Here is a 22,448-nt window from a genome sequence, read left to right as displayed (position 1 = left end):
ATGATGAAGAGGTTTGTGACTATAGTTTTACGCAGCCTTGTTAGCCTCTCCAAGGAAAACCCCATTTGGGCAAAGGAGCACCACCGACCACCAAAGAAGGAGATCAGGAGGAAACGGAGGGCGGTCAGAAGAGCCAAGACCATGGGCAGACGCAACTTAGTGAGGGCGGTCGGTATTCCTCCAGTGGTCAGTCAGCTGGATCACTGGAGTTTCTCTTTTCTACACTGTCACTCTCTGAATACATATTCACCTCATTTGGTAGTCTTTATTTATGTAAGGGTAGAATTCAGTGTGGGCTTTTTGTGAATTTGCACCTGAGTTATGTTCTCTGATTGGTTAATTGTGTGTCCTGATTAGTTGAAGGTTTTGTTCTGCTCTGAAGGATGTAGGTCTGTGTCGTCATATAGAAAACAAGATTTGAGTGCAGATTATGATGGTTTTTATTTTATGTTATTGTTAGGATATTTCATTACATTTTCTGAGCTATTGTATTTCTAACATTGAGCACTATCGTAAAACATAAATGTGAGTAAGGATGCAGAATCTTTCCACTATAACTAATTCAAATTGTGGCATCATGTATTAAAACTGATGTTGTTGACCTCACTGGTCTGTTTTGCGTTCACTATTTTTTGTCCTATAGTATGTTGTCTTATTATCCAGCTGGGTGCACTCCAATACCCCTGGGGGATTAGCAAAGTAATTATCAGTCAAATGTAGCCATAACTAGTCCCTTACTTACAACACTCTTTTTCTGTTTCTCCCCCCATTTATTTATGTTAATGCTCTTACAGATTAGGTATCAAAAAATACATCTATTACTAGTCTGTCGTGGGTCTTAATAACACTATAAGAAGCAACATGACATCCTAGATGGATGGACAGCGTTGCCTCATAAGTGCCACAGATCCAGCACCTTTGCATCATATATGGTTTGAGTTTGCCAAAATATAAGCTTTTAGACTCACAATCAGCCGAGTTAAGTTGCAGAGGCTCCCGAGCACAAGTGATTATACTGTTTCAGTTTGGCTGCTGCAGAAAATGTCAATGAATCACACAGCTGCATATTAAAGGGTGAGTCACTTTGTCTCGGAGAAACTCCCGGAGTAATAATGTATACATAGCTCAGTGACTAAACTTAGATATCATACGATATGAACTGACAATTATTGTAGCACCGCAAATGCACTCTGAGGCCACAAATACAGCTATGCACCAATGAAACTCGCACGTTGCATTGGAGCACCTACTAAATGATTCACGTGTAAAATACCTGAAATGCAGCTGATACATGAAATATTTTGTACTCACTCAACAAAGTGAACTGTTTCGTGGGTCTGATGTAGTCCTAGTTGAAGGGTTTGTTTCATTGATTAGGTTTGACATTGTAGATGTTTTGACACTGTGAGCCATATGAAAACAAAGTGCTGTTTATGTGTCTAGATGGCAAGAGTAGGTTCACAAAGCCCTTATATAATAGTATAGTAGTTTCATTTTAAGGCTCAATTACTTGGTTGTCTTTACTTCATAATTGAACTGTTTATTTGTTTTGCCTCAACTGCTCCGTTATGTTCAACTAGTGAAGCAGGAGCAACAACTGAAAGGTGAAGGTTAAAAGCAAACTGCTGACATAAGGGAATCCAGATTCCAGCTGAACTCGCAGTCGCATCTAACATGCACGAAGGCCGAGATACAAATCTGTCTTTTCCAACTTTTATATCATTTCTAAACCTCCCTCCAAACCGTGGCTTTGTTGTAGACATATTCTCCATTCTGGCTCTCTGCACTTTATTTTGTGATCTCTTCCCAGTCCCGTTTATCTGTAGTGAATGACACACAAACTGAGGCCTGTCACATAAAACAGGAAGGCACACCGTAACACGCCCCAGAGTGCCTTGTGCCACAGAAAACAATGAAAATCATCTGGCAGTTGGAAAAACACACCATAGATGTGTTGTGACCCTGGATATAGAAGAGTTCATATTAATCAGTTTGGTTTGTTCTCATCTAATTATTGTAGCAAAGAAGTCAAAGCTTAAGTGGACTGGTATTAACGACAAATTAATTCAAATATCCTTCAACATAACAGAGTTTGATGGCATATATTCATCTCTTATTTGTGTAAAAAGCACTTGAGAGAACATTATTCACTGCTTCTCTCATCCTGTATTATGGCTTTATTCAACAAATACGTTAACTAATCTTAGGTTACACATTCTAGTTTTTACCCAGAAAATGAAACATATTTTTTCCTCCACATTTTTCATCCCAAATTCATGTCATACAGATGTATTTAACCCAGTGAGTCAATACTTTGCACTAAATCTTCCATCTGGATTTGAGGATTTCTGTCTGCCTTCTTCCAGCTTTCATCGTTGTGTGTGTGTGTGTGTGTGTGTGTGTGTGTGTGTGTGTGTGTGTGTGTGTGTGTGTGTGTGTGTGTGTGTGTGTGTGTGTGTGTGTGTGTGCGAAATGTAAGCGTCTGTCTGCTGATTAGTTTAAAAGGAAAATCGAATTACATCTGTAGGCGCCATTAGTTATGTCTATGTATTTATGGCTGTTTATATAAGGGGCCTTATCTAAAGTTGACGGTGGCAGTGTGGATTATTGTGCCGGGTATTGGGCACAGGTACAACAGGCTAATGATGTGACGGGGAGATTGCACGTTTTTTGCCGCTCGCACGCTTGTATTCACTGGGCAGCCACACCAGAAAGCCCAGTCAGGCATCATATCGCCGCACAGTTTGATTGCCATATAAAGGTAATCCATCTGCCAAACGGAAACTGAATTAAACATGAACCTCACCCAACGGTGAATCAGTCTGGATTCTCCTCATTGAAGCGTGTAAAAAAACATGGTCATCTCCCTCCTCCAGCCGAGGTGCTAATTGCTGGAATTAGATAAAGTCACTACAACATCCAATATGCTTCAATGTTGTGAAACATGAACAAATCAAGGGAGGTTTTTCACAACCCCATAAATGATCTACTTTCCAGATAGATGCACATGGAGCAAATGTGCTGACATATTAATTGCATTATTAAGTCCATTACATGCCAAAGAATGCCCACTACAAGTTCATTGATGTCGAAAATGTTTATGTTTAATATACAAACTCAAAAAATTAAATTTACAATAATATCTCAGTTGTTTGTCAAACTACTATATGAATCTGACTGAAAAAACAGACTGTTGTCTGATTAAGAGGATTCCTTCACTATGTATAATTGGGGCCAGTGATGTTTTAGAAAGAAGCTCATTTAGTAAAGAAAATTATCTGCATCTACTGTGTAGACAAGCAAATTGGCCTAGAGTTACATTTACAGAAAATGTAGGCCTAAATCAATCTCAATATTGGTATGTTTAAAAAATACATTCTGAAATGAACAAACCCTTGTATTCCAGCTGAAGACACACACAATGGAAGCAGTATTTTATGAATGTGAGTCCAAAGATCAAATATACATTGCTGCCGCTTTGCCTCGTCATCGTACTCGTCAGCTGAGGATGTAGATGGGTAGTGTTGTACGGTCTGATAGCTGCAGGTACAACAGAGCGCTTGCAGCCCTCTGAACACTCAGATGAATGCTTGAAGATGCTGCATTTAGGATGAGGTTCATTTAAGTCCTCCTCGTGTCCTCCGGCTCCAGGCTATTACATTTAGCAATTCAGTAGCTCACATTTAGGAGTAAATATATTAAGGATATATCTGCAGTTGCCTCAGACATCTGTTTACTCAACTTATCTTCAAAGTAGTTTTTTGAGAACTTAGAAAAAAGTCTGTTATCTCTGCTTATTTTGTCTTACTGCTTTTACTGCTATGGGACAGTACAGACAGAAGCCTGTGAGGGCTTGTGTTGCTATGTCTTACCTCCTAGGCTAAACAGTCTTCAATGCTATGGCAGGCTGTAATCATAGTAAACAGAAATGTGGCAGGCACAGACATGAGCCCACCAGCAGCTCAAACTAACAGTTGTTGCTGGTGGACAGCAACATGTCGCATTGAGCAGACTGGGCTTTTTCCTTTTCCCCCCTCAGTGTTTGTCCTTTAACCACAACATCCGACAATGATGTATTTTCTAATTTCTTGTATATCTCAAATATCCTCATATATTCAGAGCACATTTACATGGAATAACATCTTTAAATTTGTTTCTGGCATTATAATCTGCCTCTGTGTTTGAATCTTTTGTATTATTTTCCTCTTTCAGATGATTTTGACGGTGTACCTCAGTGACGGAGAACAGGCTGTGACTGAGGTGCCCATCACCCCTGAAACGACGTGCCGCGATGTCGTTGAGTTCTGCAAAGAGCCCGGCGAGAGCGGCTGCCACCTGGCTGAGGTTTGGAGAGGCAACGGTGAGAAGTGGTTGAAATAGCGCTGCGTGCTAAAGAATTCAGAGCGGAGAGCTCTTATTTTCTTGTGGGAAAATAAGAGCACTGCCGTGTTAAAGTGGGTGTCACCAGTAACGCATGAATCTGAAACTCCATTATCACTGAGCTTGACACTTCACTTACATGCGCAAGAGTTTAATTATAAAAAGCAGTAGCCTTTGGCCTTCCTCATTAATGTAAAAACAAGAACGTCATTAAAGAAAGTTCAGGTGGTGAGCAGGGCCATGCATGACTACCTGGAGGAAAATCATGGAGAAGCCATAGATACGGAAAAGGTTTCACACCCTCAAATAGAATAAATGTATTTATTCACAAAAATACATCAGCTATTATCACACTACAGTAATATACGTTCTTGTTGGTACAGTCCACAGCACTGTCACAACAGATTCTACTCTGTCCAAAGGATTTGCTCATCACCACAGTCGTGCTGACACACCCGGTGTTATCAGCATTTTTTGCTGAGGGGCCACTCCCCTGTTGAAAACAACATCCCAGCCAAGGGCTTTATTAACCCACGTTATGCAATCGTGTTCGGCTAGTGCCTCACAATGCAGCCGTCTGCCCCCGAAACCTCCTAAAACCTCTCTGTCTTTGTCTCTGTCTCTTTGTCTCTCGGCCCACAGAGTGCTGTCCTCTTGACATGTCAAAAAAGTTATAGTAGTTACTCATCAATCTCAGTGGTCCCAGTTTTTGTAGGGATAGCCCCAACAACAAATAGACAGATGACAGCATAAAGGAATAACAATACATTTCAATGGCACCCCAAAACATCATCGTTTAACAAATTTGTACTTTTCTGTCTCTGTAGAGCGAGCGATCCCCTTCGAACACATGATGTATGAACATTTGCAGAAATGGGGGCCTCGGAAACAAGAAGTAAAGTTCTTCCTCCGGCATGAAGATTCACCAACGGAGAGCAGTGATCAAGGTGCGTGGTGTCTTCTCTCTCTCTCTCTCTCTCTCTCTCTCTCTCTCTCTCTCTCTCTCTCTCTCTCTCTCTCTCTCTCTCTCTTTGTCTCTCTCTCTCTCTCTCTCTCTCTCTCTTTCTCTTTCTCTCTCTCTCTCTCGTGTGTGTGTGTGTGTGTGTGTGTGTGTGAAGAAGCTATAACACGCACACAGAGAAACATGAGCGGTTGCCTAATCTTTATCTGCAGGTTTGAACAAAATCAATAGACATGTCAAAGTTATGAATGAAGCTTTGAATTATCGGTACATCAGTCAATGTTTCTGTTTCCTGAAGTTTAATTGATACTTGACGGGGCATGTTAAAGGAATCGTGCTTACATGCCCATTTTCCTACACACACACACACACACACACACACACACACACACACACACACACACACACACACACACACACAATGCATTGCCATTAATCTTTTTTGCACAAGTGTTTGGCTGGAGTATAGACACGTAAAAATCCAGATGTAAAATGTATCCAAGCTTAAAATCAGTCAGTGAGACCTGCCGTGCACATGATCAGACGCTCACTGAGGCACATTAATACTTTCGTTGGAGTTGAATTGAACTCAGTTCACACGTGTAGACATACAGTGTAAAGGAAGTACACACAAAGTTAACAGTTGGCAGAGAAACAAACTCATTCTGATGAGACTCTGATCTGATTCATATTTTACATAAATTTGGAAACGGACTAAGATGGTGTATGTTTGCAGCAAAGGTGCCATCAATATATCTGGTGATTTTTAGAAGTATAGCAGAATTTTTTTTTTGGGTGTTAATCTCTTCCTTTTACATTTGAATAATTTACTCTCATCTTTCCATCCAACATTTTTTGTAAAAGAGTTTGAGTTAGGTGGCTTTAGTCATCAGTGCCTGGCCCAGTTCTTAAATGCTTCTGTCATGAGCAATCATGTCAGGAAATTTTGAAACTATTCGTGTGTGTGTGTGTGTGTGTGTGTGTGTGTGTGTGTGTGTGTGTGTGTGTGTGTGTGTGTGTGTGTGCACACTATTGCGTCTCTGCCCTACCTGTGTTTGAGATGGAGACTGTTTCTTTTTGCAGGGAGTCAGCAGTCTCAGGATCAGACGAGTTGCAGAAGTGGAAACACTGGAGAGAAGCACAGTGAGAATGGGGTGAGACTTTATGAGTTATTATCTAAATCAGCTAAATCATTCTTTTTTTTAATTAAAAAAAGAAATCAAGGTCGGAAATATGTTCTATTTTGAAAAATGCCGGTGTTCTGGATTAAAATCAAGGAAGAATATCCTGAGATCGACAAAAAAGCTCTGAAAACCTGCTTCTATTTCCAACATCCGTCTTTGTGAGCGGGTTTAAATTAGACGGGACGTAAAGGTTTAGCTAAGTTACGGAGTAGACTTGACATAAACAACACACGTCGGGTGTTATTGTCTACCATCACCCCGAGATAGGACCGGCATGTTGCAGAGAAACAAGCTCAGGGCTCCCATTAATTCGGTGTAATGGTGAGTTGTATTTTTATGCACTTTAAATTGTCTTTATCACTTTATTACGTCATATTTATCACCCACACTGTGAAGGCCGGTCCGTGAAAATATTGTCTTACATGAAACCGGTCCGTGGCGTAAAAAAAAGGTTTGGGACCGCTGGTCTAAATGATGTTAAAATATAAATGTACTATGAACCAGGTCCATAGGCCAATATGAAATCCCTCGGTGTGCACAGGCATACCCCCAGATATGTGTCTGTGGATCACCAGACCCCCAGCTTCTTGTAAATAATCAGGTAGTATCTGTGGATCCGTGATTTAGATTTTAAACCGGTGTTTGAGAGTAACATCACAGACTCTGGTGATACAGACGTGCTCCATTTCCACACAGTATTTCCCCGTCAGGTGTACCCATTGTTGTGCATGTTGAGCTCTCGCTTTAGGACGTGTGTTCTCTGAGATATGAATGACTCTGATAAGAGCAGCCTCTGGCATCCTTTCTCTCCCCGACCATCTGTCCCAGATTTCACAAAAGCAAAGTGTTGCGGTCAAGGAATCGTAACTAATTCAACCTTAAGGGTGGAGGAAAGAATCAAGAGCAGCAGGAAGTGGAAGGGTTGTTGTTTTTGTTTTCAAAAAAGATTGTAGTACAAGAGCACCCAGAAGCCATTCCTGTTATTATCCTGAAAACCCCGAACTTTTGACTCCGTTTGTGTCGAGGAAGTATCATAGGGCAATATATATTCTTACGGATCTAGAAATCTGCGATTGTTCAACTCTCCACGCAACAAGCTCGATTTAAGCACGGTCGGTATCCTGTTACTAACATATAAAACCCACACCAAGCATGAAACATCTATTTTACCTCCAGTGTCGGTTCAACATTATCGGCTGCACGGTCGGCTCTGCTTAACCTCCCAAGTGCCGAGGCTCAGTTGTGTCCGAGTTTCTTCCTAATATCTGATTTAGAGGATTATATCAGTCGGCCTGCTGGATGATATAACGGGCCCTAAGAGGATCATTGCTTTGGCTTTTCCACGGGCTGCTGCCCAAACCCCAGGGGCTTCCTCTCCACCACGCAGTGCTGATCATCCTCTGAGAGGGACGCTGCCTCGTAAAGAACAGAGGGGCCTTCAGGGAACGCACATCACACGCATTTTCAATATTCTTTAAAATCACAATTTTAGCATGCAGACTTAATGATAACAGCGTATTGGCAGCATTGAGACATATCATTTCATTTGCAGAGCGCTGAAATGATAAGTCAACAAAAAAATGAATCTGCGGCTATTTTGGCAATCAATCACACATCTTTTCAGTGTTTTTTTTTGTTTTTGTTTTGTTTTTTTCAAGCAGAAATACCAAAGATGCTCCGATTCCAGCATCTCAAATATGAAGACTTGATGCTTTTCAATACCATTTATCATCGTTAACTGACTATCTTTTGGCTTTCTGACTTTTGGTCAAACAAAACAAGCAAATGGAATACTTTTATTTTTCATTTTGACCTACATCAATTGATTCATCAAGAACATAATCAACATATTAATCAGTAATGGCTATAACTGCAGTACCAGCTCTATATATGCTCATGTCAATTAGATAATAATTATTTGCATTATCTCTTGATTACTTGATGAACCCTTTGGTCTCTAGAATGTCAGATAATACTTAAAAATTCAACTTTACTTTACTATCTGAGAAATTAATGACAAGATTAAGCTATTAATAAAAGAGTCAAAACAAATGTTTCCCCGTTGATCAAATAATCAGCTTTTACAAAGATCTCTGCTCTTCAGAAAATGTTCACACAAGTAATAGACATGAATAACCAAAAATTTTTATTCTGAAAGGTTATCCTGATGATTATTGTATTAATATGAGGGATATTTTAGCCATAATCATGGATTGCTCTCCATTTCAGATATGCACTTATCTATACAGTAGATGGAGCGAGTAGCGTAATCTACCGTCAGTGAGTGCGTGTTTCTCTCTCGGGTGCATTGTCACTGATGCAGTGTTGCCTTAGTGTGTGTGTGTGTGTGTGTGTGTGTGTGCGTGTGCGTGTGTGCGTGCGTGCGTGCGTGCGCGCGCACAAGTGGCTTCCCTCGCTTCGGTTGAGTCACCTCCCCCCCTCCGAATCTTCCTCGACACACTCATATCTAAATGCCTCAACTAATGCCAGGTAGGAAACCGCTGTGTGAGTCACACGGACAAAGGTAACGTAGTGTCCGTGCCAAAGTGTCTTTGAAGAGATGAGATGAGGCATGGCGTGTATTACTAAAGTCAAATTATTCACAAAAAGAAACATGTTTTATTCAGACAAGATGAGTCACAAAATGTCTGCTTGTTCTAATTGAGTAAGAGCAGTGCATGCAATACTTTTGTCTTTGTGTGTCTTGTCTATTTCATGTAGACATAATTATATTATCTGTTTTTTTTCATGTCACCATCCTCTCTATGCCTACATTTTTAAGAAGCTCCCTTTCTGAACCACTATTCCTAAAAAAAAAAAGAACATTCTCTGCATTGTCTCCTGCTTCGTTGAACACACTTCCAAAAGGGAAAGACTTAAAGCACTTCAGTATTTCAGTTTCCAGGACTAGCTGCTCTCTCCGTATGCTATTTTATTGAAGAGCAGTGTATTGACGGCAGCAGCTGCTTTTAGGAAATTCAGAAGTTGGAATGTGTGAATGCGATCGCCAGTCTTCCTTTATTCTGTGTGCTCTCGAACAACATGGGTGCTGATTTCTGACTCAAGAGGAGGATTTCATTGAAAATGTTGAATGTTTTATTCATTTCTAGTAAAGCCAATTTCAGTGTTGCGTCTACTAGTTTGATTTACATTATATAAACCCTACACCTTTTTATATGTATTAGTTGCGTAGAGTTTTATTTTCTTCTTGCTATAGTTACAGCTGAAAGGATTAGTTGATCAACAGAAAAGAAGAAGAGCCAGAGAGCCGGACTCTGCTGCTGCTGTTAAGTCTCTTGCTGTTTGAGCCTCTGGCTGCAGAAATCAGAAATCTTTTAAAACCATTTCTGCAAAAGGCCTTTTGCATAACTTGTTTCTTTTATTCTTATGTAATGTTTTTAGCTTGTGCAACTTTTCATGCTGGATATGTTTTTTTTGCACCTATTGACTGCATATTTGCCTTAAAAGTGCTTAATAGTATCTTTTCCATAAATGTCACAAAGATCCATAACTCTACATGGGATCTAATGTTCTCCAAACTACCATTAGAGCTTTTAGGTATCACTGATACTGGATTTGAACTGTTTATCTTCTAAATGTTATTGTTTTGACTAGTGGAAGAGTCTTATCATCGTATTCATAGCAGCTCCCACAGGGCTAAAAACATAAATATGCCTTATTTAAATAAAATGCTTCTTTTAGTGTGAGGAAGATGGGGTGGAGGGGCTAACTGCTTTAAGCTTAATGTACAAAATAGCCATTTCAATTAGTTTTTATCCTCATGAATGCAAACTTTCAGTGGTGTTTAATAATATAGAAGCACGCATCAAGCACTTACTGTTTGAAATGTTTATGTATCATCAGTCTCTGTTCCGATTTCAGTGTGTTGTTGACCAATTCTTGTGTATATGTGTGTTTGTGTAGGTGGGGAATCAGCGTGTGGAGCTCACGCTGTCAGAGCTGCAGGAGATGGCCACGCGGCAGCAGCAGCAAATCGAGGCTCAGCAGCAGATGCTCGTTGCAAAGGTAAAGTCTTGTCTTTATTACTTTATCTTATCTTAAACATTACCCGGAATATTCTAATGGTCCTTCATTCAAAATATGCTTCTTACTATACCTACATTAGAACATTAGAGGGCACACCTGTCCGCTCACCACAAACTGCAATATCAACTGAAACACTACCATAGAATTATGTAAAAAATGATGTCCGAAAATTGCCATTCCTTGGATCTAAATGTTATGTTCTCTGGGAGCCCACACAATAGTTTTGCTTTTTAAGATGTTCTCTGTGTTAGACGACTAAGACGAGACAATACTTTTTGCAGTAACTTGGCTGAGGGACGTGGCAGACTATCCGTTAAAGCCCGATCAATCAAAGCGTGCCATCTCTTCCATTTTGTGTCGCGTACAGAGGTGATCATTATTTGAAGGAGTTCAGTACACAGCCATGAAACTTTCTGTTAAAGAGAAAATGCACTCCTGTTGCACTACTCCAAAGATCCAAAGAGGCCCATCATGACCCGAAACTGGGGCAAACCATTATGTAACAAATGAGATGGGCGGCAGAATGAGTCACTGTGCTAGGATTGTCCAGTTTGTCAGAATTCATACTTCATACCGTCTTTATTGAAACTCATGCACAAACATTGCAGTGTTTACTCAAGCGTGTACATTATGCATGCTTTTGAAGACCAAGGACACTACCTTTCTCAGATCAATTGCAAAAAAAAGGAGATTCCACCAAGTAATGGGAGGAATAAGAACCTTCACACAACCAGTCTACCAGGATTTTCAGTGCCCCAACTAAATCTGACCACCGTGCTTGTAGTGTTCTGATCAGTCAAGATCAGTCATGCAAGACGAAGCCCACTGTAGAACCGCAGATAGAAAGATTTATTTATTGCCTTTGTTGTGGTGTCTAAAAAGTAGGCCTGCGTGAAGCCCTGCAGTCATTTGGAAACCTGGGCCTGTCATTTCCTATTTTAGGACCTAAACTGGAGCAGTTCTCAGTTGGGTGGAGAGATGAAGTCTTCTGACCCAGTCTTGACACAGCACAGCATTTCATTTAGTGCATACAGTAGAAAGATTTAGCCTGGTTTCAGGGCAGGTCTGCCACAGAGATATCTTGTAAGCTTTGCTGGTTTTAATATTTAGACACTTGGCACTGTGGGATGCAGTTTGACATCATTTTGGCACATTGTGTTTTCCTGTTGCCTATAACACGTTTAACTCTTTGTCTGGTCTTCTGAAGGAGCAACGTTTGCGTTACCTGAAGCAACAGGAGCGACGTCAGCAGCAAACCGTTTCAGAGAGCGAGAAACTGCAGAAGCTCAAGGATCGCGTGGAGAGCCAGGAGGCAAAGCTCAAGAAGATTCGGGCCATGAGAGGCCAGGTGGACTACAGCAAGGTCATCAATGGCAACTTGTGTATGTATACTTTCAATATCAGGCCACAAATGTCTAAAATGTTGGGTATGAGGTGATGTTATTAGTGCGTTCACATTTAGAGTTAGGAAGGAAGTTTGAGCTAACTTGCTAATTTTAAAGAAGTCGCAGAATACGTTGGTTACAAGTGAGCTGGTTTCTGTGTTTCTCACATCCAGCGGCAGAGATTGAGCAAGTCAGCGGCCTGTTCCAGGAGAAACAGGTCGAGTTACAGTCAGCGGTGCTGAGGGTGGAGCAACTCAGCCTGCAGCTGGAGGACCTGCGGAGGGGGAAGCTCAACGGCATACAGACCGCCTTGGGGGGCCAAGTAACCGGCGGTGCTGCCCTAGAGCTCCGTAAACTCTACCAGGAGCTTCAGGTATTGTAGAAACAAGACACTTGGCACTGTGGATGACATCTAGTGAAAGCTTTTTATTTTTGACTATGTTTATTTCATCCCAGACTACAGTGATGGCAGTGCCTACTGTTGTCGTGAGTCTGTACGTGTGTTTGAATCTGCATTTATCGCCTACAGATCCGGAACAAGTTGAACCAGGAGCAAAACAACAAGCTGAAGCACCAAAAGGATATTCTCAACAAACGCAACATGGAGGTGACACTCATGGACAAGCGCATCAGCGAGCTGCGGGAACGCCTCTACAAGAAAAAAGCTGAGGCACGTCAAAAAGAAAACCTTCCTGTAAGACTAAGAGCGCTCAACACATCTCATCATTCAGACTCTTTTTGTGGAAATGCTTCTGACAAAAAGTCCCTTGTCCCAGTGAGAAGTCAGTCCAGACAAAACAAATGTTCAATTTACAAGTGACATACTAAAGGAGAATTATTTTAGCTTTTCAAGTCTTCGTAGAAACTTCCTCATGTCCCTTTGGGGGCTCCGTAAACCATCTGCAATGAGGAAACTATTCACTTTAAGAAATAATTTCTACTGACTTGGAAACTCCATGTGAAATAGTTTTGAATATATTACATATCTCCTTTACATCTTGATTGTTTCCCTTGTCAACACTCCTAATGTTTGAATCTTTTCTGACTCTTATAGCTTAACCGAGCCAACGGGCCTCCCTCTCCACAGCCAGCTCCTGGTACTCTGGGCCGCGTTGCTGCTGTCGGGCCGTACATCCAGGTTCCCGTACCGGGTCGACAAGAAGGAGGCTACACCATACCAGCTGATCCCCTAAAGCCTCAGACTCTGGGTGTTAATAACCAAGCTAACCATGGCCGCACCAAGTCAGGTTGGATAAGACCCATAAAATTACAATTGCACTGCATCTCTCTCTCTCTCTCTCTCTCTCTCTGTCTCTCTCTCTCTCTCGCCCCCTCCCTCTCTCTCCCCCCCCCCCCCCCTCCTCTCCACACACCCTAAAACACAACTGTAGTAGTGGAAACCAGGTGATACACTGTCTGTAGTTATAATTGAAGATTTGAGTTCCTTGTTTTGTTTTGCCCTGACGAAGAAAGCAGTGTCTGAATTCAGTTCCAGAGTAGGTTGGATACATGTAGTCCCAGAAGCCGAAGTCTTTCTACAAATGTAACACATCTTGCATGTATGAAATATCCTCCCGGGCTCCAACTGTTACTGTTTTTTCCAACCTTACTTCTCAGTTAATTCTCTGCCTGCACTTGATTTCTGTGATTTCCTTTTCCTTCCTCTCTAACCTCTCTCTCTGCCCGTGTTGTGCATACTGGGGTTCCCTTCCTCTTCTATCCTCCTCTCTCATTTGTCGGTGCTGTCCTTTCTTTGTCACGTCTCTGTCTCACTGGGTGCTGGGTGGGGGGGCAATTCTTCCTCGGGCAGACGGTGTGCGCAAGCCTCCCGGCCCTTGGAAGGTGTCTGATTTAGACATCGTTGTGGACCCGGTACCCCCGGCCTTTCCAGAATCACACCCGGGCACCGGAGCCTCCACTGGCTCTGACGGCACGTCCCGTGAGTGCACAGTGCTGCATTAACGAGGGATGGCACCTACTGAACCTTCTCTCTCGATTGTAGCACAGGATCCTCAGCGTGCCCTGGAGATTTTTACTCCAGACAAAATCCTCATCTTTTAAATATCATAGCGGTCCGATTGAATTAAAGATCATCAATGAATTAAAGATCATCAAAATAAGCTCTGCCCAATCACGCCCGAGCCCCCCTACAGTCTTATTACCAACTGATGTTTTAATTCTCCACAAAACAAATTCAATGGAAGAGATTTTCTCCACCAGACAACTCAAAGCTGACATGCGCAACTGAGGAATCTGATGAGGAGATGCGCATCTGTGCCTGGTTAACATGAACAATGGCTGACTGATGGAAGCATCCCTGTTCGGCATCATTTAGCTCTAATGCCAGTGCAGCGTTGAGCCTGTTCTTTTTTTCTCCTAAACTGGTAAGAGCACGTGTTGACATTTCATTTGGAGTGTTTCCTCCTTTGATTGGCTAATGACGTCAAAGTAGTGGGGGGCCATCTTCAAACACTTTGCTGCCATCTGCAGAAATGTGATGCCCTTATTTGTAGCTGACATAATGCTTCATTTGAAGAAAGTGTCACTGACAAAGCACTGCTGATCCCTGTCTGTGTTTGTACACTTCTGAGAAGGTTCAATGAGTTGAGTGCCTCGTAAATTTACACACAAAACATGGGTTTTGTTCTCATTTTGTAACATCCCCAGCCTGCCTAACCTTAACCATCACTCCACATTCGCACGACAACCGAGCTGTGAGAATCACTTTAGTTGTCAAACACTTAACATGCACAAGGAAATTAACTTGTGCATGTTAAAATGTCATCAGATTCACTTAGCAACCATCACACCTGATAATCTGTGAAGACCCACTTCAAGCTGTTTCCTTTTACTCTTGTCGTGTTGGTTGAACTGCTTGACTATTACCACGATGTAAGTAAAGATTGAAAGCTGCTTTTTAAACAGATTTCCCAATCAGTCCCATTTATGTAGATCTACTGTATTGTTTGTTTATTTAAAGTTATCGTAGGTGTTAAAAAGCACATTGGAAATCTGAATAGCCATAATTGACCTTTGAGACTTTTTGGGTCTGTAAAGAGTTGGTTATTGAGATATTACACGATCACATTCCTGTGAAATTGTGCCAAAACTCTCGCTGTTGTTTTGTTGTGTCTTCTTTATCTATCTTCTTTCTTTTCAATCTATGCTTGCATCCTTTTTAATCCTATACAATCCATATATTTTTGTCAAGTAATCTGTTTTGTCTTGGAGACAAACAGTACTTGCAGTCCTTGAATCCTCTACTAAATCACAATTTAGTTACGCTTTACCAAAAGTGATTAAATTAAAAAACGCCAATACAAGTATGCAGTAGCAAAATACTAACTAATGCAGGTACATTCATTGCCATCATTGCTGTGAACTGAAGGCTCAGGATTTGTATCCTATTGATCAATAGCTCCTCTTGCAACATTTAGTGTGAGCTGTTTAGCTGTTTAATAGACATTTTGTGATTTGCCAGAGAAAGACGGAAAAAATGTAAGTGCTTCCCCGAAAAGTCACCACGTAGAAGATGTCTGTCTATGGGAAATTTCATATTTCTTGACCAAAGTGTGTATGTATTACCAATGCCGTTGTGGCATTATAAGTGATAGAGCTTTTTACAGGAATTTATGATATTTAGGGAGGAGGTTTGATTCTCCCATGCATGTAAAATATGCAAAACTAAAATTGACAAAAAGGCAACACTCAGTGAGTTTAAATGTCTCTTAATGGTGTCTAGTTAATAGGATAGGCTGCTCAAAATCCTGAACCCTCCATTCAATACCAGTCCTAGGTCAAAATGGTACAGAGATGTGTTCTGTGTGATTAAAATGTTACACATACTCATGTTCTTGAAATACCATCACTCATATTCCACTTTTTGTGGTTAATTGCACAAAGTGACACATTTCAAATGGGGAAAAATAGAACATTTTTACCATTTAGACCTACCACTAGTGGATATGCTTTGTCACTCCCCTGAATTGTAGAACGGGCTTGTGCTTCTCATACCACCTCAGTCACTCGTTGCTCTTCTACAACACACTCACTGTGTCCTGTTTGTTCCCTAGCTAATGATACAGGTTGGCCTACTTTAGGCAAGACCAACACATCTCTCAAGCCTCCTGAGAGACGAGACTCAGGGGCGGATAGCCAGGGCAAGAGCCCTCCCTCAGGCTCCCCCGTCACTCCAAATGCAGAAAAGGTTCGTCTTTGTTCTTCTTATCCGTCCAGTGTTTTGTAGCTATGAACCTCCTGATGTAATCTATAAGAAAACTGTTTTATGTGAGATTGTGCTAGAGATGAACTGTCATAGTGTCTTGATTAACCCAAGATTTAGTTCTAATTATTCTGGACAAAATATTTTTCCCCCCATTGATGGATATCTGCGATTTTATGCTTCTTCACAGGTGCTAGACTCCAAAATGTCTGTGTCCTCCCCTGCCATATCCAAGCCACAGCCCCCTCCCTATGGATCCCACCTCATCTCCTCAAACACAGCCAGCTCCTTGGAGCGGCGCAAGGATGCACCTCCTCCTCGCCCGCTCCCAAACCTGCCAGCGCCTGCTTGGCCCCGCGTGCCCCCCTCCACAGGCTCATCCTCCCAGCAGATCCAGCAGCGAATCTCGGTGCCGCCAAGTCCCACCTACCAGCCAAATGCACCGCTTTTCCCTCCTGGGCTGAGCGAGCGACTGGATCCCCCGCCCGCTGTGGCAGTACGCCCCTTTATCCCAGACAGAGGATCGCGGCCTCAGTCGCCCCGAAAGGGCCCACCTACTATGAACTCCAGCTCCATCTATCACATGTACCTTCAGCAGGCAGCAGGCAGCAAGAGCCAACCACTCAAGCCTGCTCTCAAAGCAGGTAAGAGCTGGGTTTGAAGAGTTTTGTGTGGCCTTTTGTGGACATATGAGGCAAAAAATCAAATGTGTTTTTTTTTTCCCCATGATTGAATAGTTTGATAGTAATAGTTTGAATTATGCATGTTCTGTGTTGCGATATGGTGTCTCTTTTAATATTGCTGCAACTCGCTACATCCAGTTTTGTCTTCTGAGATAGAAATTAATAAAATGTTAAATTGGTCTGTGAAACAGTGATGCACTGATGTTGATCCATTACTCACTCAAATTGCAGGATCAGGTATCGGTGACAATGAGGCTGATCTGTTATCAGATACCATTATTTTGATAATAATTCAGTGCATTTATATTTATGTAATTATTTGTTACATTTTGTTTGAAAAAGTTAAGAAAACTATTTTCCAGCCTCATGTTGCCTTACACATAAAATAATAATCTCAGTCTCTTCTTGTATTGCATACATCTTATTAATTACAAACTGGTATTAATTAGATCTGTAACTGTATTGAGACTGAAAAAGCCGGACCGGTGCATCTCTAGTAAAATTACTTAAAAGTATCTTTCAGATCGGTAGTTTTAAATGTAAACAAACTGAAATTTGTTTCGTGGTTAACAAAGAAATATTGCCAACAATTTTGACTTTTTGAATCATGTATCAAGAACAATGCTATACATTAACTTGTTTCAGCCTCAAATATAGTTCCTGTTCTTCTCTGATATATGTCATTTAAAACTGAATACGTTTAGGTTTCGAACTGTGAAAAAATAACTATAATTTTGTAGACGTCGCCCTGGGAAATAGTGATGGGCTTTGACATTTTAGACTGGAGACTATCTTACGATAAATTAAAAAAATGTTTGGCAGTTGAATTAATATTGTAATGAAAATAATGCCTCTCTGTTTGTCTCCAGTATATGGGAAGCCTGTCTTCACCCCCAGCTCGACTCCCCCCTCGCCTCTGCCTTCTTTCGTCCAGGCCGGAGGGGCCTTCCCATTGCTCCAAGGCCACCCGGGTGGTGAGGACACATTGGACGGAGAATTTGATGATCATGAGTTCTTCCAGCACCCGGAGCCCTTAGCGCCTCCTCCCAGCGTGGAGAACATCCCTCGACCTCTCAGCCCCACTAAGCTAACACCCATGGTACACTCCCCGCTGCGCTACCAAAGTGACGCTGATCTCGAGGTGCTCCGTAAAAAGCTGGCAAACGCTCCGAGACCGCTCAAGAAGCGCAGCTCCATCACAGAACCAGAGGGCCCCAGCGGACCTAACATCCAAAAACTGCTCTACCAGAGGTTCAACACTCTAGCAGGAGGCATCGAGGGAAATGGAGTCAGTGGATCAGTAGGTGGCAACGGTGCGGGTAATGGAACGCCATTTTACCAGCCAGCCAATCCTCCCGCATATCTGGGAGACACAGACAATGGTAACCTCCCCTCTGAGGCGCCGCTACCACCACCAGGGGCAGAGCAGCTGGGCTTCGAGGCTCCACCTCCATCTACTAACGCTAATGACAACAGGCCGCTGCCCTCGCCACCAGAACTGGACCTCGCTGAAGCAGAGGACGCAGAAGACGACAACAATAACAACATGGGAATCTCTGAGGCGTCGCTGCCCAGCCCCGTGCCAGAGGTGACCACTCCAGAAGAGAGCGGAACAGGGGCTTCACACCTGGTGAGCGATACGGAGACACAAACTACTATTGCATATAAAGAGAGATGTCAAATAAATAAAGTAACTCATGTCTCCGTGCACCTTCACAGGAGAAGCGCACAAACCTGAAGAAGCCAACCTCTGAGCGCACTGGGCACGGCTTCAGGGTGAAGTTCAACCCTCTGGCCCTCCTGCTGGATGCCTCATTGGAAGGAGAGTTTGACCTCGTCCAGAGGATCATCTATGAGGTATGTCACGACTGTGTGAGTATACTTTTGATTTATTTGCAATTGCACGCACTTAAGGATAAGCACTCATCTTTTCATCTGGGTCTTTCTTTTTTTTCCAGGTGGAGAATCCCAGCACTGCCAATGACGAGGGCATCACACCCCTGCACAATGCCGTGTGTGCGGGACACCACCACATAGTCAAGTTCCTGCTGGATTTCGGTGTGAATGTCAACGCCGCAGACAGTGATGGATGGTGAGTGATGACACACGTTTGTAAGAAATTTAGTTCAGGTGATTTTTTTTCTGTTGTATCCATTTCCAATTATATGTTTTGTTTATTTTCTCGTTTGCCTGAACAGGACTCCGCTTCACTGTGCCGCCTCCTGCAACAGTGTTCATCTCTGCAAGGTGTTGGTGGAGTCGGGGGCTGCCATCTTTGCCAGCACCATCAGTGATGTGGAGACTGCTGCAGATAAATGCGAGGAAATGGAAGAGGGTTTCATCCAGTGCTCCCAGTTTCTATACGGTGAGAAACAACCCATCAGTCTTAAAAGGACTAGTTACATTACATTACATTTAGCTGACACTTTTATCCAAAGCGACTTACAATAAGTGCATTCAACCCTGAGTACAAACTCAGAACAACAAGAATCAAGAAAGTACAATTTCTTCAAGAAAGCAAAACTACAAAGTGCTATAAGTAAGTGCTACTAAAGTGCTACTTTCTTTATTCAAGGTACAGACTAACAATCTAGTAGCCCTAATACAGCAGATACAATAGTAATCTTGCAGAGAAACCTCTTTAAAGAATGTACTCAGCCAGGATCCAAGTGGTCCAGTAGTCTGAAGTCTCACAGGTAGAGATGCACGCTAGTTCACTTCAACATTAGAATTTGGTCATTATCCCTCCATCTCTGTTCGTCCAAAATTCATTGAGATTTGCACAAAAACCAAACATGTAGCAAATCAACCTCGGTACTGTAATACATATTAGTATTAGTTAGAAAAAGTATTTGGTTTTAACCTTTTAAGATGAATGTGTCTCTAAAGATTCTGGTGTGATACTGATATTGTCTATTCTGAAACTCTAACGCAGGTGTTCAAGAGAAGATGGGTGTAATGAACAAGGGGACAGTGTATGCTCTGTGGGATTACAAAACTCAGAATCAGGACGAGCTGGCGTTCAGCGAGGGGGACTCCATCACTATTCTGCGGCGACAGGACGACAGTGAAACAGAGTGGTGGTGGGCGCAACTTGAGGACCACGAGGGCTACGTGCCTCGCAACCTGCTGGGGGTAACAACTAAATATATGAATTGTCACAATTGTCCAGTTTCCATCAGCTCACCAGTATGATTAATTTAAACTGTCATGGTCCTATGTGTTAATTCTGCTTGGATGTTATTGGTTGTTGTTGATATTCTCTGTTTGAATCTGAATCTGAAATGATTCGAGTCACGGGTACACAGAGAGAGGGAGGTCAGTGCCAAACGCGAATAATAATAATAATGAGTCATGTGAACCATATCTCCTGTTTCTGTTTGTTTTCTTTGCAGCTCTATCCCAGAATCAAGCCTCGTCAGCGCTCCCTGGCATAGCGTCTCACTCCTCTGGCCATCAGCTGAACTAGTGACAAAACCAAGAGCAGAGAACAAAGGGGCCTGGTGCTCTGTCTTCTCCTTGTGGCCATAACCTCCCCGGCCTTGTTGCTTCTTACAAAATCCTTTTTTCTCTGAAGCAGTGGGCACCAAACTACGTCACACATATTTACAAAAGCACACACCAAGCACTCCAAAGGCGAAAATCTCTCCAACCACTCCATCCTGATCCAACTCTCTCTCTCCACCTTTCAACCTATCGCTCCGTCATCGTCCCGACTTGATTTACCCTGATTCATCGACTTGAAGAATAAAACACTAACCCGTGTCTCAGTATTTTCCTGCAGCCATGAGTTTCTATGGTGGCCCCAGTTGCATGACACTAAACGGTGACTGGAAAATCATCTCTCATGGTGAGGCGATGTTGATTTTTATTGGTGAAATTGACTTTGAGTTATAGTACATTTTATGCAATTTTGATCCCCTTGCACAGAAAAATGTGCTCTGTGTTTTGATTTTGCTGTCGTCGAACCACCAAAGATAAATATAGATTCAACAATTACCCTCCAATCAGTAACTAACAGCTCGCGGGAGTTGGTTTAATGTCCTTCTAGAAAAAATAAAATGTTGTAAATCCTAAGTATTAAACTACACGGGCCAGTCAGAACAAATCCAACATATTAAAGCAAAAATGAATTTAGATCGTCAGATCACACACTGTCATGAACATCATTTGAAGACTTGTTTTTTCGTTCAGTGTCATCAGTTCAGAACCTGGATGCAGGGTAATCCAGTTCTTCTGTTATGTGGGATTTCAAGATCTATTAAACTGTGTGAAAATACTGAGTTTGTATGTTTGCTAATCTGGTGATCCCTAAGTATGAACAAATGCTGCAGTTTCCGAAAGATACTGTGATGGAAATAGGCCACGAACAGTATTTACTTTACCAAAAAAGGTTGATTGAGAAGCTGTTTAACGCACAACATCTGCAGAGTGTTTGTGTATATAAAGGTACAAATGTAAAAGATATCTTACTTAAGGTATTGCGACATTTAGGGATTGGGGGGGTAAAAAGTTGTTTTATACTTTTATATTCCCCAGTGGTAAAGGTTGGAAAAAATCAGCTCCACAGAGACAGAAATATGCTAGTTGTTGACGGTGTTATTGGGTAATTTACCGTATATTTAAAATATTTAAAATAAGCTAGTCCTCACTTCAAAGATTCATTCATTTTTTTTCTGACTTCTGGTACCTGATTAGATTTACAATTTTAACTTGACAACATGGCAAGAAGACCATGAAAGGGAGAAATTGTAAATAATTAATGAAGTCTAGACACTGTGCCTCAAAAACACTGAAATCATCAACCAAACCATATTACAAACTTTGTTTACCAAATTAGACAAAGCTAACACTATATCAAAGACCTAGTTTTTTTTCTACTAACTGCTGAGTATGTCTCTGGTCATCTACGGTTACAGTTATTTTTCTGTGACAAACCCCACTTGAAACACTTAATCTCAGGACCACCATGGTGCTGCTGACACTGTTCCACCACTAAACTAGTGATCATCTTTCTATTTTCTATCTCTACAAACATCACCTTCATTTAAGCAGCGTACCAAACAAAAACACAGTACAATATTGGAAAAATCTCTCTGCAATGGGCAAAATGTATTGATCGCTGAAGAGAAGGTTAATGTGTCTGAAATGTAAATTTGCTTCAGACAATCCTGAATTCGCCCAGTTCTCTTCCTCCAGCTGCCCTCGTTCAGGTATTCACCATTCCAGTTACACTCATACACGTGTTACATGTCACATCATTGAACATCTAGAGTCCATCAACTTGTTCTGACCCTTGAGTGACTGAGTGTTATGCCAAGTGTGCTAGTGGCCCAGGCTCTATCATGGCTTAATCTGTACATAGTGTGAGGAGACTTGCTATATGTTTGCTGTATGAACAAGTGGGCTTTCTGTATAAACGCTGTACTCACAGATTTAATTATGTAAATGTGAATAATAAAACAGAAGCTCTGGCATGACTGATGTCTTTCAGTGTTGTATCAGCAAAACAATGCTGTGTTACATTCTATGAATTGTGAATTTTTCATTTTCTATAATAACACGGCCATAAATGACTTGCATAGA

The 22,448-nt window shown here is 41.8% G+C and overlaps 1 protein-coding gene across 1 annotated transcript; it reads left to right on the top strand.

Moving 5' to 3' along the window:
• Positions 1 to 22,448, top strand: ppp1r13bb (protein phosphatase 1, regulatory subunit 13Bb; the record flags this gene model as incomplete). Its single annotated transcript, XM_079215537.1, has 18 exons — positions 1 to 168; positions 4,213 to 4,360; positions 5,208 to 5,327; positions 6,425 to 6,495; positions 10,450 to 10,551; positions 11,780 to 11,954; positions 12,131 to 12,330; positions 12,487 to 12,651; positions 13,012 to 13,204; positions 13,768 to 13,896; positions 16,031 to 16,164; positions 16,370 to 16,823; positions 17,732 to 18,492; positions 18,582 to 18,719; positions 18,821 to 18,954; positions 19,061 to 19,227; positions 19,798 to 19,997; positions 20,258 to 22,448. 18 exons carry the CDS (start codon positions 1 to 3, stop codon positions 20,297 to 20,299), a joined length of 3,501 nt encoding a protein of 1,166 aa, XP_079071663.1. The 3' UTR covers positions 20,300 to 22,448.

The sequence above is a fragment of the Taurulus bubalis genome (assembly GCF_910589615.1).
Source record: "Taurulus bubalis genome assembly, chromosome: 3".
Lineage (NCBI taxonomy): Eukaryota > Metazoa > Chordata > Actinopteri > Perciformes > Cottidae > Taurulus > Taurulus bubalis.
The sequence above is the reverse complement of the archived record's forward strand: the minus strand, read 5'-3'. Positions and strand labels throughout refer to the sequence as shown.